Source organism: Ctenocephalides felis, unplaced genomic scaffold, assembly GCF_003426905.1.
Source record: "Ctenocephalides felis isolate EL2017-DRISC unplaced genomic scaffold, ASM342690v1 CF-g0.4_SCAFFOLD_01886, whole genome shotgun sequence".
NCBI classification, from domain to species: Eukaryota; Metazoa; Arthropoda; class Insecta; order Siphonaptera; family Pulicidae; genus Ctenocephalides; species Ctenocephalides felis.
The window spans coordinates 163,409,593-163,428,604 of record NW_020538040.1 but is presented as its reverse complement, the minus strand read 5'-3'; the positions used below and the strand labels follow the sequence as shown (position 1 = coordinate 163,428,604).

General features: G+C 27.2%; 1 protein-coding gene across 5 annotated transcripts in view; it reads right to left on the bottom strand.

Moving 5' to 3' along the window:
* The window catches only part of LOC113376736 (glutamine--fructose-6-phosphate aminotransferase [isomerizing] 2), a 44,377-nt gene extending 30,246 nt beyond the window's left edge, over positions 1–14,131 (bottom strand). For all 5 annotated transcript variants that reach the window (XM_026616770.1, XM_026616772.1, XM_026616775.1 and 2 more), the window contains exon 1: positions 13,661–14,131. In XM_026616770.1, the coding sequence (XP_026472555.1) occupies positions 13,661–13,667 (7 nt within the window). In that variant the 5' untranslated portion in view covers positions 13,668–14,131. The remainder of the gene's footprint in view (positions 1–13,660) is intronic.
* Between the last annotated feature and the right edge of the window lie 4,881 nt (positions 14,132–19,012).

The following is a 19,012-nucleotide window of genomic DNA, read 5'->3' as shown; positions in this document are numbered from 1 at the left end:
CAACATGCTAAATGATGTAAGTATATGAAGATCAATTAAGAAGATGAATTTTATTACAAAATAAAATTGTATTAAATTTTATATTATATAGTATCAATAGAACAATGTTTAATTTTTATTTGTTACAGATAAGAAAGTAAATATTCTATTTTTCTACTCATTAATTTAATTTAATGTTGATTAACGATAAATATGTGACGATAATGGCATTAACCTTCAAATAATATCTAATGTGGGCTCGACAAATACTATAATCCACAAATTTCAGAAACAACGTAACTGAACATACGATCAGATAAGAAAGTATTTACACAAGACATTAAAAATACTAATTTAAAGCCGTAGTCTCTATGTACTATCAAATTATATATGCTTTCCATGCAAAATACTAGAATTAAAAACGCTACTAAAAATGTTAAGTTAACCTTTATTACGATTATAATTTTGAGTTAGAAATTATTACTTTAGAAAAATCATCTTGAGTTAGAAAACCTGAACAAATTGTAACAGGATGATTTACATAAAAGGTATGGCAGTAAGTTAAGAAATTGAACCCAGAAAACATTTTTTCAACACGTGGCAGCAAACAACAAAAAAGTACTAACCAAAATATATGCATTTAAAAACTGATTATATATATGAATGAAGCAAGTACATATGTGGAAAAATTTATTTACAGCATAAAAAATAATAAATGTTAGTCTTGGTTTTATCAGCAATGAAAATAATTTAATCCAATGTTACCTAAAATTGATAACAGCTACAATAAATGGATATGGTGAATTTTAAACATAATTACTTTTCAAACTAAAGAGATTAAATTTGATAAGCGACTGGTAAAAAAAACAATTATTTTTTCCAAGAATCGGATATAGATGAATTATTTGATTGCACGTTGATCTTTCTGATCAAAGTAATAAATCTCAATATATATATATATATATATATATATATATATATATATATCATAGAATAATAGAGGAGATTGTTCCAAATAAGAAGCTATCTCGGAAGTAATTGCGTAAATGATATAAAATATAAACATGAATAAAAATCTGTCTTAAGGCAAGAATGATGAACATCCGATAAATAAGAATATAAATCTCATGAAAATGTTCAAAATTAGGACATACATTTAACAATTCTAAATTGCAAAAAACCTATGCCCTAACTTTACCAAAATTTAATTAACAAAATTCCCAACTCATTTCTTTCAAGTAATTCAAGATTTTTCAAATCGCGTTTGTAATTTTAGAGAAAATGTACATAATAAATTGCAAATAAACTACAAACCCGATTATCACTAAAACACAATGTTTGAAACCAATGCAAATATTTTGGAATTCCCAAAATATCTGAAAGAATTTGTAGCACTTTATCAATTCCAACAGAACACTTTTTAAATTTTCAAAATCTTTTCAAGATTTTGGGCAACAAAACAATTCGACTGATTATCTAATCTAATCTAATCAATGTGAGCCTTCACCAAATTTCATTAAATGGTTTTTAAATATTTGAAAACTAACAAAAACAATAATTGCATTGACAAACATTCATATACTTTTCTACCGATTACTTTAAAAGTCGAGAAAACTCTTCTGGAAAGTTGAGAAAACACCATCTATGAATTAAATACGGTTGACACAAAACTAAGGAGTAATAGTTATGGTAATGCTTTGTTACGGATCTATCTTCGTATAAGTTGGTAGTAACAAACTGTCAAAAAGCTATGTATTTGCTGTACAATCAGGACTTTGCACATAAAGCCTAATTTGCTGATCGCACAGCAAATGCATAGCCTTTTGAGAGTTGGTTACTTCTAAGGTGACCATATTTTTTTAAGTCAAAACCAGGACGCCAATTTTCAGTTGCGTTAATTTAAGTTGGGGTGTAAGGTGGGCTTTAAAATAACAAATGCTATTTCAGGATACAATAAAAAAAAACAGTTTTTTATATGAGTCAATTTTTAATCAGAATTGCGGACTTTTAGTAAGAAGTTTCTTATTCAATTATATGTAATAATTTTTTATCTATGTTGTTATATTATTTTTTTATTTTTCTATCTATATATTTTTTCGCTTTTGAGCCTAATATAAAATTATATTAAAATTTCTTCATAATTAATTTGAAAAAATTAGCACTTGCTCGTTTGTTTTCACAATTTTTGTTAATCCAGGACTAGAGATCTAAATACTGGACAAATATTACTTTTAGAAGAATCCGGGACACAAGATGGAAATCCCGGACTGTCCTGGCCAAACAGGGATGTATGGTCAGTTTATTACTACCAACTCTTACGAAGATAAACCCGTAACATAGCACTACAATATTTTTTTTTATTTTATCCAATTGGCCCCTAAATAGAGAAAAACGCGTATAAAAATCACTTAAAAAAACGGCGATACTATTTCGAGAAGTTAAAAAACACCTTTCATGAATTTGATACTGTCGGTTCGAAATAAAATAGAGACGACAATGTTATAAAGTGATTCGAAAAAAATTATTGTAAGCGATAAATTAGCGGAAATTTAGAAATACAAGAAACGCCCACGTGAATCCTTCCGCCCGGGCAGAGCAGTTTTGCGTACGATGAAAGGTCGTAGGTGCGGCGACTGCAAGCCAGTTTTATCGATTTCTTATTACATTCCTGGCCTGCAGTAACATTTATTCGCACCTTTCCTCTTAGAATATCGACACAGTGACACTAACTTGAGGCGCCACGATGCCAATAACGACGGCTCTAAATTATGTCTAAACCTACAAAGAGCCAACCCAAAACAAAGTCCACGCTTTAGAAATTTTTGGTTGAATAAAATATTATGCCGATGCTTTCAAAAAATGCGCCCGTTTTGTGAAATTTGTTCACAATGCATTCCTCCTTTGCCTTATATGTAGTTGCTGATTGATGCAAGGCAGCGGCAATATTTTTTGACACTACCCTGTTAATTGAAACATCGAAAAATCTGCAAGAGCCATTCCACAGAGAACATTTTAAAACTTTTTAATAAAATCAAATATTACACCAACTGCATATCAATATTACTTAATTAATTAGCATAAACTTCCTGCAAAACAATCCTTATTTTATGATAAAAGTGAGTATGAATGAATGAATTGAGTATGAGTAAAAACTTGACACTAAATGAGCTATTCAAAATTAAGTTCCTAACTACTATAAGCATATAAAGTGATTTTGTAAAATTTGCTGTAATTAATTTTTTTTAATAAAGACAAATATTATACCAATGGCATATAAATAGAGGAAATATGGACAAAATGACAGTGGCTTTATTTAACAATTGGCTGATTTCTGGGATGTTTTTGGGACTGCATGACCTGAAAAGAAAGCTATATTGACAATCCTGTCAGATGTTGAGCGTCATTGTCACAATCTTGTAGCAGTATTTTGTCGGCGCTACAGGGTAGTTCATTTGAGGTCAAATGAAACAAAATTGAAATCTGATGACTTTTAAAAACTACGGATCCACCGGCATAGAAAAAATTCATTGGAAAGGCCTCTTTTTCCGCGTTTTGAGTCCGCCGAAGTTTGCTTATATGTGAAATGCCCTCTTATAAATTAGCATCTAAGTATATCCTTACCCAATGTCATTTTGTCAGTACTATATGGACAAAATTATTTTTGTGATTAGTTGCACTTTACTGAATAAATATGTTACACTTTCCACTTAATTAAAAGACTATGTTACTGATTGTCAATGAATGTAAGATGTGTAAAAACGATTGAGACTGATTATAAGATCTTTAAATAAAGAAATATTATTAAAAATCAAATACCATGCCATTTTGTCCGTACTTTCCCTACAACTTATTTAGTTAGGATAAACATCACGCAAAACAATTCTTAGGGTAAAATATGATAAAAAAAACATAAACTTCTTCGGGAAGTTAATTAGGTATGAGTGAATGAATTAAGTATAAGTAGAAATAAAGAATGCAGCAATTCAAAATTATGTTATTAAGCATCTACACCGATTCTGTCAAATTTGGTGTCATTTTAAAAATGATGGTTCTGCTTAACTTTCGAACTCGAGCATCCATAAAGATTAAGATAATTAATTTTCAACTAATTCAACATATTTACAAAAATCAAGTAGTGTCTCTAGCCTTGAGTGCGATCAACGCAATTATCTTCATAGTCACAAGAAAAGTTTGCATTATGAGGTGACTGAACCAAATATCTCATTGCTCGGCAATTAGAGCATGAATAATTATTCAACGAAATTAATAGTCGACATTCATTTCTCTTCTCGTGATTTATATGCATTTTTCTCATTATCATTTAGCAATCATAATTAAAAATTGAAATATAAACACGACTTGCATGATTTGAGGTATACAGGAATGGATAACTAGATGTTTTTAGGAGCCTATTATACTTGAACTTTTATATTAAAATTCAAACATTATTCATTACATATCCTATGTTGAATATGTATTATATCAGGTTGGCAACTAAGTAAGTGCAGATTTTTGTTAGAAAAACAAAGAATTTTTTCGAATTTCCTTGCTCCCAAAAGCTCAAATGGTTCCAAATTGATAAAAAACAATTCTCTGAAAGTTTTAGCTCTTAATATTAACTTTTAGATAGTGCGCAATTCGATCAAACTTCGTATGGAAATAGCATGGACAAAATTTTGAAAATTGAAAAAAAAATGTGTTAGGTATAACTTAGCGACAATTGAATTAAAAGTGACAGTTCGTATCATTTTTTATTGAAAATTCGCCGCCCTGGAAAATTTTTGAAAATTTTTTCATGCTATTTCCATACAAAACTTTGATTGAATTGCGCTCTATCTAAAAGACAATATTAAGAGCCAAAACTTTCAAAGATTTGTTTTTTATCAATTTGGAACCATTTGAGCCCTTGGGAACAAGGAAATTCGAAAATGTCCATATTAAGATTTTATATATATATATATATATATATATATATATATATATATATATATATATTCATCTATAAATAACGCATTGTAAATCAAAATTGTTTAAACTATTGACTAACATTATAAATCGCTTATCATAAAATTAAGCTCATTTTCCGTTTAGATTTTTACATGTGTACAAAGCCAATGTGCGCAATTATGATTGAAGATAAAAATATAACAGTTTTTATACAATTGATGTTTGGAATCACACATAGTCCTAATATCTTATCTGTCCGAATTATCATATCAGTACCACCGAATTAATTGGAAGGCCGAGTATTTAAAAATTATGGTTATGCCTTTGCAGTACAGTTATGCGCATAATGATTTTAGAAATAATTATGAAAAATTATTGGAATTCAAAATATTTGTAGACATATAGAGAATTCAGGTTTGCAAATATTGCACTTATGAAACCGCAAATAAGATGTAATAATATTATAATATAATAAAATATTCATTTTTGTAATCATAATTAAATTGCCAAATAGTCATAGAATATTGTATTCTGATTGCTGTTGAAAATAAAAATATTGCTTATACCACTTGTATAAAATTCTTTATTCTATTTATAATAATTAAGTGTGCTTCTGAATAACATGTCATTTTTATACAAATAACTTAACAGAAAAATGGAAAATCTACCAATATTCGCAATGATAGAATATACTACTTAGTTTGTCTTCCAACCCTCAAAATAATGTAATAATATAAAAATATGATATAAAAGTTAGAACATTTTAAGTTTGTTTGTGTTTGTTGTTCAAATGACATATTTTCTTTAAAAAATAATGCATAAATAAGTTTGTTTCTGAGTTCCTTTAAGTGGTATGTTTTCATAAAAATATTATTTTCATAAAAATGTCAAATCTTTGAACGATAATTCTGAACTACTCATATTGTCTTCCAAACCTCAAAATAATATAGGAATATTACAATATCATTAAAATTGTCATTTTAATTTTATAATTTTTGTATTATAGTGCAATAAGCATAAAAATCTGATTGCCAATATTGCAAATATCATACATGAGAATTTTCCATAACTTGCTTTATAATATATTTCAAAAAAGAGAGAAAAAAAAATTGAATCCGTATTCGCAAAAATACTACCAAAACCCTGATAAGAAAAAAACTACAAATTTACGATCTTTAAATTCACCAAAATCTCATATGAAGGTTTTTTAAAATCAATAAAATACCGAATGAATGAGCAACAAAGTTCCACAGAAAATGTCTGTTTGTTTTGAAATTTTATTTTTGTTTGTTGTTATAAGAAATTGTTGGTGCATTGTGGATGACCTTATGGAAACCCCGAGGCGATATAACGAGAACTAAAAATCGCTTACCGTTATATAAAAATAATAGAAAAGTTAATGAGCAAAATTTAACACATTTTCAATTATAAATTGACAATTTGTGGCAAATTTTGCGATTTGATTCGAAAATTATATATATATATATATATATATATATATATATATATATATTAACAGATTCAAAAAATCAAGCATAACATCAACAAAAAACATGAATTTCTTTAAAAAAAATATTTGAAATTCCACTAAAGTCACTAAAACCAAAGTGTTGTAGTATAATCAATAATACAGGTAAGTTTTTTTTAATACCTTTTTTTTAAAAAAAACTCTCATTTTTTAATATCTCTAATATTTCGTTATATAATCAAATCATTTATTTAGATTATTATTATTTTGATTGTCACATTATACATAATGTTATCTCTTCTACAATTTCATTCATTTTATAAAATTCCATTATTTTATGTTTTTTTAAATATATTGTTTGTTTAAATCTTATCAAGATCATGTTTCTTGACAGATGTCCTAAAGATGGAACTCGTCATCCGATTAGATTAATTATAAGAAACTTTTGCTTGTGTAGGCGGTGTGCAAAAAATGCTTTTACAAAAAAATAGGTAATTTTGAAAATTCAAATTTTTAACATTTTTAATCACTTACTAAAAATAATAAATAGAAAAAATTCAAAAAAATAAAAATTAAAAAAAAATCGATTTCTTACTAAAATTTGAGAATACTTTTCAAAAAAAAAAAATCGAATATTTTCAGAAATTTCCAAGTTCCCTAAAAATTTAAAAAAAATTATTTTTTATAAAAATTCCAAAGAATTTGGAACTTTTATTTTTTCAAAATTTTGAAGACATTTCAAAATTATCAAAAAAATCAAATTTAAAAAAAAAATGAACAAATTTCTTGTAAACATACACATACGTTGTTTGTAGAATACGTTCGTCGCCCAATTTATTAAGCACTTATAAATTTACAGTATGTATTTATAATAAACAATCTATTTGAAATTATTTAAATCAATTATTGACTATTTTCATTAGGGAAAGTTCCAGCAATTTGCCTTAATGCACAATGCCATGCACCACTAGTTTTTGGATTCTTTGTTCGAAGCTCTACATAAATATATATGTAAGTATATATGTGTGTGTTTAAATTGGAGGTTAATTAGTAATCAAATCATGAAAATTCCCAAGTGCAAGTGTTTGAACCGACAAGAGGCAAAACTGAGTTGGAATGCGCGAGAGACAATCAAGAGCGCACAAGAGGTTCATGAACTTAACATTATTTGTCCACGACTGCAAAATAGAAATTTCCAATAAGTTTATGAAATATGGAGAAACTGAAAATTGTTTCACTACAATTTAGAGAGAATAAATATATATACAATTTAACTTACATTATCCGATTTTTTAACTTTTTTCATTTTATATTCAATTTATTGTATGTTTTTGTTCTTTTTTTGCACATATCAATTTTGTAAATAAGACATTGATGTCTTGATTAACAAAAATAAATTATAACAAAAAAAAAAAACTATCCGTTTTTACAAAGACGAATTGTTGGGTAAAGTTTAATAAAATTTATATTTCTTTATTTTAAAAAAAATCGCATAGTGCTTCAGAGTTGACTTTTTATATATTGGCGTAAAATATTCCACACAATTTCATAAACAGCTAATCTGATTCACATAATAAAATATCATAAATGGTTTATTATGCAAAATAATATCAATTACATTTGAAGAAACAGTCTCATCAAATATAGAGACCGCATTGCGTCAGAATTCGGCTAATCGCGCGAGATAAAAAAAAAATTAGGTAATTAGTGGCGCATGGCATCGCGCCTTAAGGATAATTGCTGGTACTTCCCGTAGCAAAAAAAAATTTTTTTTAAAAGGATTAACATTTTTGAAAGATAATTACTCTGAAAAAATTAGATTTTTAAGAAACTATAAATTTTTGACAAAAATTTACTTTTTTTTGAAAAAAAAGACTTATTGAAGAAAAATTTATTTTGAAATATTTTGGAAATTCTGAACTTTTTTCAAAGCAATCGTATTGCTTTAACTGCATACAGACAAAATATCGAAGCGCGTACGCGCCGCGTCACCGTCTAACGCATAAACATTGGTACGAAACCCATAGGAATGTAAACAAAATTTATACTTATTGTTAAAATCTCTATAAAATATCTGATAATTTGATGTGCATATGTCTAATGATCATTTTTGACAGTCAAATAGCATTTTTTTCACTTTTTTTTTTACTATATCTCCGAAACCGTTAGACCTGCCTTCATGAACATTTGATCAATTCTTCATCTTGTTAATAAAAGTTAAATGTTTTTTGAATTATTTAAATCGGACGCTCCGTTCTCTTAAAAACTGAGTTACCGTTTTTGGCGCTTTTTGCCCCATATCTTCGGAACGGCTAAACCTGGCTTCGCCAAAAACTAATCAGCACGTCTCCTTATCAATACAATTCGAATGTTTTTTGAATTATTCAAATCGCTTCATCCGAGTTCTCAAAATCGTCGACGAAAATTTACACATACATCCTTTTCTAATTATAAGATATGCCAAAATGTTCAGAGGAATTTGAAACGTAAAAATATATAAAAATTTTCATTTTCGATTTTTTTGCGATTACTATAACTTGCCCTACGGGAAGTTAATTAAGTGGCGCATGACATCGTGCCTTGAGGAAAATTGCTGGAACTTCCTGTACCGTAATTTAATCTTTTCAAAAACATTTTTTTTTTATAATTTTGAAATTTTTTGAAAATTAAAGATAATTTTTGACCGCCATGGCATTTTTTAACGTTTTTCATTGGACCTCCAAAACCTGTCTTCCTAAAATTTTAAACAATTCTTCCCTCCATCTATATAAAAATGTTTATTTTGAATCATTCAAATCGGACGCTTCGTTCTCTCAAAAACTGAATTGCCAAATTTTGCACTTTTTGTTTCGTATCTTCAAAACGGCTGGACCAGCCTTTGTCTAAAACTAATGAGCACGTCTCCCTGTCAATGAAAATCAAATGTTTTTTGAATCATTCAAATCGGCTGATCCGTGCTCTCGAAATCGTCTACGAAAAAATGTATCCGCACACACACATTATTTTTTTCTAAAGTATGACAAAATGTTCAGGAGGTTTTGATACGTAAAGATATGCAAAAAAAAATATTTTTATTTTTTTTTAAGTTACCCTACTAGAAGTTATTTATTTATTTATATTTTTTTATACCAATCTCTAGGATTATTTCACAAAATAAGCTTCTATGCTTTTATATATATCATATTACTATTATCATATTATTATTATCTAAATATGGTATGGAAATTCAGAAATCTAATTGTACAAGATGTTTTAACTTTCACATCGCCCACGACGTGGTATTGCACAGCGCTAAAAATTCTGAGCAACTTTTGCTGTTATTAATATGCACATCGAGAATAAAGCTAGTGGTGCATGGCATCGTGCCTTCAGGCAAATTGGTACATAAAATTTTGCCACACTCGTAATTAATTTTTTTTAGAAAAATCCTTAAAAGTATTTGAAAATTTAAAAAAAAAATCGATTTTTGAAAAAATTAACCCTTTCCACTCGCGAATTGCAAAATTAACATGTATTTTGCCGCCGGAGCGGTGGCATCCGAGTGGAAAGGGTTCATTTTCTTTTTTATATTTTGAAATTTTTTGAAAAGTTAGAACTATTCTTTTTAAAGCAATAGCGTTGTTGCAAAAATGTTGTGGGTGGCTAAATGCTCAGAGTAAGCGAGGCAAAATGAAATTTAAAAAAAATCTATAAAATATCTGATAATTTGATGTGCATATATTTGATGATCATTTTTGACTGCATATTGGAATTTTTTATTACTTTTCTCACTCCGAAAACTCTAGACCTGCATCCCCAAAAATTTAATCTGTTCCTCATCTTATCAATACAAGTAAAATGTTCTTTGAATCATTGAAATCGGACGCTTCATTCTATGAAAAAGTGAATCACCATTTTTGGCACATTTTGCCCCGTATCTTCGAACTTTTTAATATGAATCGAATGCTTTTTGAATCATTCAAATCGGTTGAACTGTGTTCCCGAAATCGTCGACGAAAATTTGTATCCGCACACACACATCCAAGGTATGACAAAATGTTCAAAACCTTTGAAACGTTAAGATTATGAAAATTTTCGATTTTTTTTGCGATTACTATAATTTACCCTACGGGAAGTTAATTTGATATATTTAAAAAATAAAATTATCCAACAAATGGTTGCTAAGTATTAAAATAATTTCAGATAAAATCTCTAAATTGTTATTTCGAATAAATCTCTAATCTCATCTACAAGTATTGCGTTGAAAATAAAATCCAAAAAAAAAAAAAAATATGAAAAATTTACGATAGATAAAACCAAAAATAAACACAAGTGAACAAGAAATTGTTAAGCAATAAATCGAATTGAAACAATGGTCTGTAATATGACCAAGAAACATAATTGCATTGATAAATCCTTATAATAAGCAGTCAAAAAGAAAAACGTATTAAATAAATATAAACCGAATCGTTTAAATTGCTTGTTAGAAACGCAATAAGATAATTGTATTTGAATTTATAAAATGAAACAATATGTTGTCAAAAATTTCGAACAATCGAGTTCGCACGATTAAACAAATTTGTTTTTAGTTCATTGAACCGATATTTAAATAATTATTTAGCATAGATAGATTTGCAAATATATACTAAGATTTTACTATGGAAATATGTAAACCTAATATAATATAATATATAATACATACAGGGCAAATATAAATCAAGTTAAAACAGTAATAATGATATATAAAAAATAAAAGATTTGACTCAGTTCTTTTATAAAGCGTTATAAACAAATATTATATAATATACAATAGTTTAATTTTCACACCAAATAAATCAATAAAAAAATCCTAACACGATCAAAATTTATTTTACGAAATTATATAGTCGTTATAAGAAGATTGGCATCATGAGCTAATCATCATTTTTGATTAAAATTGTTGTTTGATCGATTAATTTGAACCGAAGAAATTATATAAAAATTGTTAATTTCATTTGAAAGATAAACATTGTGAATTTTTTTAGATAAACATTCTATATTCATTCCTTAAGAACAGAATGAGAATAATAAAAAATATATATAATTATAATTTTACAAAATGTTGATTTCAACTAGAGAAGAACATTATATATACATTGAATAAACATTAGATTTTTTTTTAAAAACAGTAGGAAAATAATAAAGAAATTAAATCAATTAATAAAAATATCAACTTTATTTGATATCGATTACTTAAGAAAACTAGAATAATAAAGAAATTAAAACAAATAAAATTAATATTTAATATTAATTGAAATGTTTATTTTATCTGGAAAAAACATTTTGTGATATCATTTCCTTAAAAACAATAAAAAAATTAAGAAAATAATATAATTAATAAAGATGTTAATTTCATTTGGAGGACAAACATCATGACATCCTTTAAAAATATTTGATATCTTTTTCAAAAATACAATAAAAGAAAAATAATATAATGTTTAAAAAAATCAATAAAAATAAATAAAAAAATCTCTTTTTTTGAAAAAAAAGAGAATTCATAAAATTTAAAAAATTGTTAATTTTTTCTGAAGACAAACATGATGATATCCTTTTCTTAAAAATAATAGAAAAATAAAGAAAATAATATAAATAACAAAAATGTTAATTTTATCTGCAGAATAAATATTATAAAATCCTTTCGAAACATATTTGATTTCCTTCCTTAAAAAAGTAGAATAATAAAAAAAAATAATAAAATTAAAAAAATGTTGACTTTATCTGAAGGAGAAATATTATAACACTCCTTAGAAAAATATTTGATATCCTTTACTTAATAAAAAAAAATAGATTTTATAATAATATTAAGTTTATTTGTAGGACAAACATCATCCTTTATGAAAATATTTGCAATCTTTATTAAAAAAAGCAGGATAAAAAATAACTATAATGTTAATTTTATTTTGAGGGCAGACATCCTTTGAAAAAATACTTGCTATATTTTTTAAAAAAAAGTAGAATAATAAAAATAATAATAATAATAATAATGTTAATTTTATCTTGAGGACGGACGTTAGAACATCCTGTAAAAAATATTTGATATCTCTTTTAAAGAAAAAAGACAAAATCAATAAAAGTGACAATTTTATCTCTATAATAAACACTATGATTTCCTTTAGATAAAAAAATGATTGCCTTTCCTCAAAAAAGATTAATAAAGAAATTATTAAAATTAATAAAAATGTTAATTTTATCTGGATGACAAACATTATGACATCCTTCAAAAAATGTTTGTGATCTTTTAAAAAAGTAGTAAAATAATAAGAAAAAAAAGAAATAATAAAATAATGTAATATAATTAAAGATAAAAATATCAATATTTTTTAAAAAAGTAATATAACAAAAAAATAAGTATAAAGTTAATTTGTAGGGCAGACATCATAATATTCTTTGAAAAAATACTAAATGCTATATTTTTCAAAAAAAAGTGGGTAAATATTAATAATATTGTTAATTTTATCTTGAGGACAAACGTTAGGACATCTATTAAAAATATTTGATTTTTTTTTTCAATTGTAAAATAATAAAATTATCAAAAATGTTAATTTTATTGGAGGCCAAATATTATGACATTCTTAAGAAAAATATTTGATAATAAAAAAAGATAAAATTATTAAAAATGACAATTTTATATGCAGAAAAAACACTATGATTTTTTTTAATATAAAAATTTGATTTCATTGCCAAAAAAATAGAAGATTAATAAAGAAATTATTAAAATTAATAAAAATGTTTAATTTACCTGGAGGACAAACATTATGACATATTCAAAAAATATTATTTGTGATCTTTTAAAAAAAGTAGTAGAAAAAATATTAAAATAAAATTAAATTAAATAAAATAAATTGTAATAAAATATAATAAAAAAATAAAATAAAATAAATTAATAAAAATGATAATTTTATGAGCAGGATAAGCATTATGATATCCCTTGCAAAAAACTGGTACCACCTTTCCTTGGAGGATAATAATAAAAAAAATACAATAAGTATTATTATTTTTTTCAATAAATGTTAACTTTATCTGGAGGACAAGCATCATGATAATCCTTCAGAAAAACATTGGTTAATTCATATTTAATTTTAAAAAAGTAGTAGAATGTTTTAATAATTTTTTTTAATTTGCACATCATTTTTTGAAATAGCACACGATAAGAAGGCCACTTAACTAGACTTTCCATAAACACTATACCTTAACATAAATCACAATTAATTTAATTAACCGAAAATTAATACAAAATTCAAAACTTACCGCACATTTTGTTTACGACAGATGTTAGATCGCCACGTAGTTCGAAAACTGATAACCGCACTATAGCAAATCACAAATGATTCTACACTGAATCGCGGAACCGTTTTGCCCCTACTTATATTGTCTTACGAGAAATGTCGACATTACAAAATGTGACATGTCTTGTATGGGGACTCTCACCTTTTCCAGAGATATGTGTATCCCCACTTTATAAACACAATGCCGTCCATTTTAATAAACAAAACCGTATTAATAGATTGTAAACAATCAATTGAAATGTCACTTGTGCAACACCTCGATACCGATTGTATATGCACATTCAAACGGTTGTTAGGGATCTAAATTTAATTCAAGTAAACAAACACACTTAAAACCGGAAGCGCGGAAAAAATATAATCACTTAATCATATGCATGTAATAAAATCATATAAATAAAATTATGAAGTTTTCTCACTATTTTCCACTTATTCCACTTCCATTTATTATCAAAATTATTTCTTTTCCCTGTTTCGGCCCGAAATGTCAATTGTCAACCTCCATTGTCAATGTGCACTAACACTTCCAATATAATATAAACCCATTATATTATCAACTTTACTTTATTTATTACATTATACTGAATAAATATCAATCCATTTTATTCAGTCTTATGATTTCTGTTTTAATTAACACGGCGTGATGTAGTGACTTCGGGTAACTCCATTTAACTTACACGCGCATGACAAATGTCAAACGAGTTCCGCGGATTCGACACAGATGGCGGCACGGTATCAGCAGATGAATTAAATGGCGCGTTATTTAAACTTGTTGCGATTTGAGAATTTGATATGAATATAGACATTCAGTATTGTGTTTGCTGTCTGGTAAATGACAATTTTATAACAAACAGATTTTGTTAAACAAAATACTCATAGAATTGTAATAACACCCTTAAAATTGTTAAATCATATATCATAAAAATGTCAGATCATAAAACCATATAAATTTCACTTGAAAATACCTAAAAATTTGTTCAAAAAATACCTATATTGTAAAAATACTTATTAACCCTAGAACTGTATCTGCATGCCTCCGAGGCGTATATGCAGACAAGAATGAATGGAGATGGTACTTTCGTTATGAAAATTTTGAAAAAATAAAAATACTATTACTTACTAAACTAGAGCTTTATATTTTCTGGAATAACATTTGATGATATCACAAAGTATACAATGATAAAAAACTGAACAAAAGTCACTTGTTAAACACAATACCATTCTAAGGTTAATTTATTTAAAAAAAAACGATTATAAATTTATTAAACAAAATACTTATATTATAAAAATTATTATAAATTAATTTAAAAAATGAAAAATAAATAAAGAATATAATAAATGAATTAAATAATAAACTAGTGGTATATGGAGTTGTGACTTATGGCAAATTTCTGTGAAGTCTTGTACCGTGATGAATAATAATAATAGTAATATTCAAGAAATATTAAATGTTTTTAAACAGATTATTATAAATACTGTAATTTTCATTATTCGTATCTTATAGACAAAATATAAGTTAGACGACAACGTTTATATATGTTTACATGAAAAGTAAATAAACAAAACTCAATCAAGCAAGACTAGAGTGAACAACCTTATCTCACATTTCTAAGAATGATATAAGCTGAATTGCAAAATTAATTTTTTTTTGTTAAGTATATAAGTGAGCTTTAGAATTTAAATTAAAATTCGAATCATGTTCGATATTCAAAGAAACATTAAATTTTGAAAAAAAAAACTTTTTGCCTTCCCAAAAAACTAATAGTTTTCTCACAAGCAAAATGTTTTTTAAATCATTTGAATCGGATGCTCTGTTCTCTCAAAAACTGCTATTTTATCTCTTTAAACGATTGGACCTGTCTTTGCCTAACACTGATCACCACTTCTTCCCATCATAACAAATTGATTGTTTTTTAAATCGTTCAAATCGTATGCTCTGTTCTCTCAAAAACCTAATTTGCATTTTCTGCACTTTTTGCTTTGTATTTTAGAAACGATTGGAACCATAGGTAGGAATCAAATGCTTTTTGAATCATTCAAATCAGTTGAGCGGTGGGAAAACGTCGAGAAAAAATTGTATCCACACAAACATACTCACACATTAATTTTTTCCAAGGTAAGCCAAAATGTTTAGAAAAATTGTAAACGTGAAGATATATGCAAAAATTTTCATTTTCGATTTTTGGACCATTATAAAAACTTACCCAGGAAATTAATAAAAAATATGAATAGGTAAATAATGAAGAAACTACTGACGGCTTGTAGATAAATAAATAAATAAATAAATAAATAAATGAAATGTAAAAATAAATAAATAAATAAATATATAAATAAGTGCTAGGCTGATTACAATTTCCGACACTTGTAAGTTTTATGTAAATACTCGCTTTTAAACTTAACGACTAATTTCATATAACAGTAGTATATTACCCATTAACACCTTAATTGCCACGATAATCAGAAAAAAATTCACATTGGTCACAGTCTTCATCAGGTAATTTTGTTAGAAATGTATCAAGAAAATATGAAATAATGTATCATAGAATACTTTTTTAGCCAAAATTTATGGGATAACAATTTTTTATGTCACACACATATGACTGCCATGGCAATTAACGTGTTAATTTGTTCAAATATAACTGCTATAATTGCACGAAGTGCCAGGAATTGATCTCAGTACCTTCTGCTTCCCAGTTGCTCGGTTTGCCATTTAGACCAGGCTTAAAAAGTATTAACCCAGTGAATTAAAAATTCGAAAAATTTGCACTTTGAACCAAAACTGCATATAATATATCGACATTAGATATTAAAGAAACGCATAATTTATTTATAATTTGATTAGATATTTGTAAATTCGACATAAATTTACCTAATGTACACTCTATTAATTCCTTTTTATTATAATATAATGTTTTGAAGTTTGAGAACTAAAACTAGTGATACTACTTTTTTATATATGTTCAATATAATATTTTGATTTAGAATGAAAACTAAAAATGTTTTTTGATTATTAGTAATAATTTCCTAATAATGTGACTTTTAAAAAAGCAAGCCAAGAGTTGGCCCACCTACAGCTGTATAAATTTATTAGTAGTATAACTCTTAATTATCAATGTCGAAAACACTAATTCCACTTGTAAACATATGTTAGATTTATATTTTCAAATAAAATGATATCACTACTGCGAGATAGGTATTGAATTCACATCTGTTATTAAATAAAAAATTTCTCATGTAAAATTTGATGAAATAACAGAATTAAAATTGTAGCAATCTACAGGAAAGCTGTGCATAACACGTAGTAAATTTAGGAGCCGCTTCTCGGATAAAATAAAAATATTTTGTTACGGGTCTATATTCGTATGAGTTGATAGTAATAAACTGTCGAAAAACTATGTATTTGCTGTGCGATCAGGCATTTTACACAAAAAACCTACAAAACGCACAAACGCCAAATATCAGATTTATCATAAGTGCAACTTTCTGTTGTATCTCGAGAACACATATATGGAGTTAGATTTTATGTGTAAAACGCCTAATTGCACAGCAACTAAATAGATCTTGGACAATTCGTTACTATCAACTCATACGAAGATAGACCCGTAACATAACATTACCATCACATTTTTATTTTATCCGATAATGAGCCCTTTAATTCAATTACATTATTAATATTAAGTACAAACATTAATGATGTGATATGATTATGCATCTCCGTTTACACAAAAATTTAATATTAAATAACAAATCAATCGATAATAAAGTACAAGAAGATGAAAATTATGTGAAAAGTTATATTTGCAGATCATTTTGTTCAGTATATACTAAAATATCCAATTTAAACGAATGCGAGCGATTTATAAATAGAGGGATCAAACGAAACAAAAAAGTTCGTACAGAGTTCACTTTTCATTCAATGTATTATTTGAAGGAAATTTGGCCTGGAATCAGTATCGTGCGTAGGCAAAACGAAGAGGGTCGTGAGCTCGAATGAATGAGACGAGGTTTAAAGACGAAAGCGTGGGTTCCGTTCGGCAGTACGCCCGCGGGTCGATACGCCACTCGCCAGGGTTGCCGCAATATGATTCGTTCTCAGGGGTCGGCAACCTTCTCCACACCATGATAGTAACAGATTTATGACGAAATACTGTATCTTTTCGTGCTTTTCTTGTTTCAAAAAACCACATAGTAAAAGTTTACATTATCTTTTTGTTAGCTTGGCAACTAAGTAAGTGCGGTTTTTAGCTTAGATGGTGTCAATTGAATTTTTAGGTTTGCTGACCTAGTCCAAATGTAAAATACCTTTTGTAAATTGATTCAGTAAAAAAGAGATTTTTGATCAATTGCGTAGTTTTCGTTTGGCATTCGTTGAAACATGGAAATTTCTATCAAACATTTTTGTCATATTTTGCTTTTTTGGCTCGCCCGTAAGTAAGCGGTTAAGAGCGATGGGACTTGTTTCAGAGGTCCCGGGCTCGATACCCACTTCGAGCAGCCTGTTGTCAGGCAACATTGACAACGATTTTCACTTGGAAATATAAATACCAATATGTTTCCAAGTGAAAATAGCCCTCACCCGGCATTGTTGCACCATACTTGCCCTATTACAGAGATTGTAATAAAAATTTATCATACAGAAATGTGACAACTGTTTGGGTTGCCATCTATAATAAAACAAACGTAGTTTGCAAGATATTAATCACAACAGTTCATAGAACCCATAAGTTCTGATCGCTGTTCAAATAAAATTATAAAAATATTTTGCTTTTTTATCTCTGCAAAGGTAATCAGGCACCTGAAGCAACACAAATCGTTATGAGCTGTTTATAGTGATAAGCCTTATAAAGACGGCAGTGTCAAATTGGTTTGGCGAATTCTGTTCTGATGATTTTAGCCTCAAAGGTATAAAACTGTCTGGTAGTCCAGTTCAAATTGATTTTAGAGAAATCGTCTACATTTATTCCTGCCACCTAACCAAACGATCAATTCTGAAATGTACATTGAACAACTATTGAAATTAAACAACCCAGTCAAAGAAAACCGGCCAAAATTGACATATCAAAATAGTGATTTTTTCCATTATTGACATCTCACACCTTTGGTCACTCGCCAAAAATTTTTGGAGCTTGATTAGTATGTTTTTTTATATCCTTCATACAGTCCTGAACTGGCATCTTTTGATTACTTTTTGCTTCGATCTTTACAAAACTTCTTGAATGGCAAACAATTCAATTATTATGATGGTGTCAAATTGTACCTGATTCAGTTTTTGCTAATAAAAACCAAGAATTTCATGAAAATGCAAACCCAAACGAAA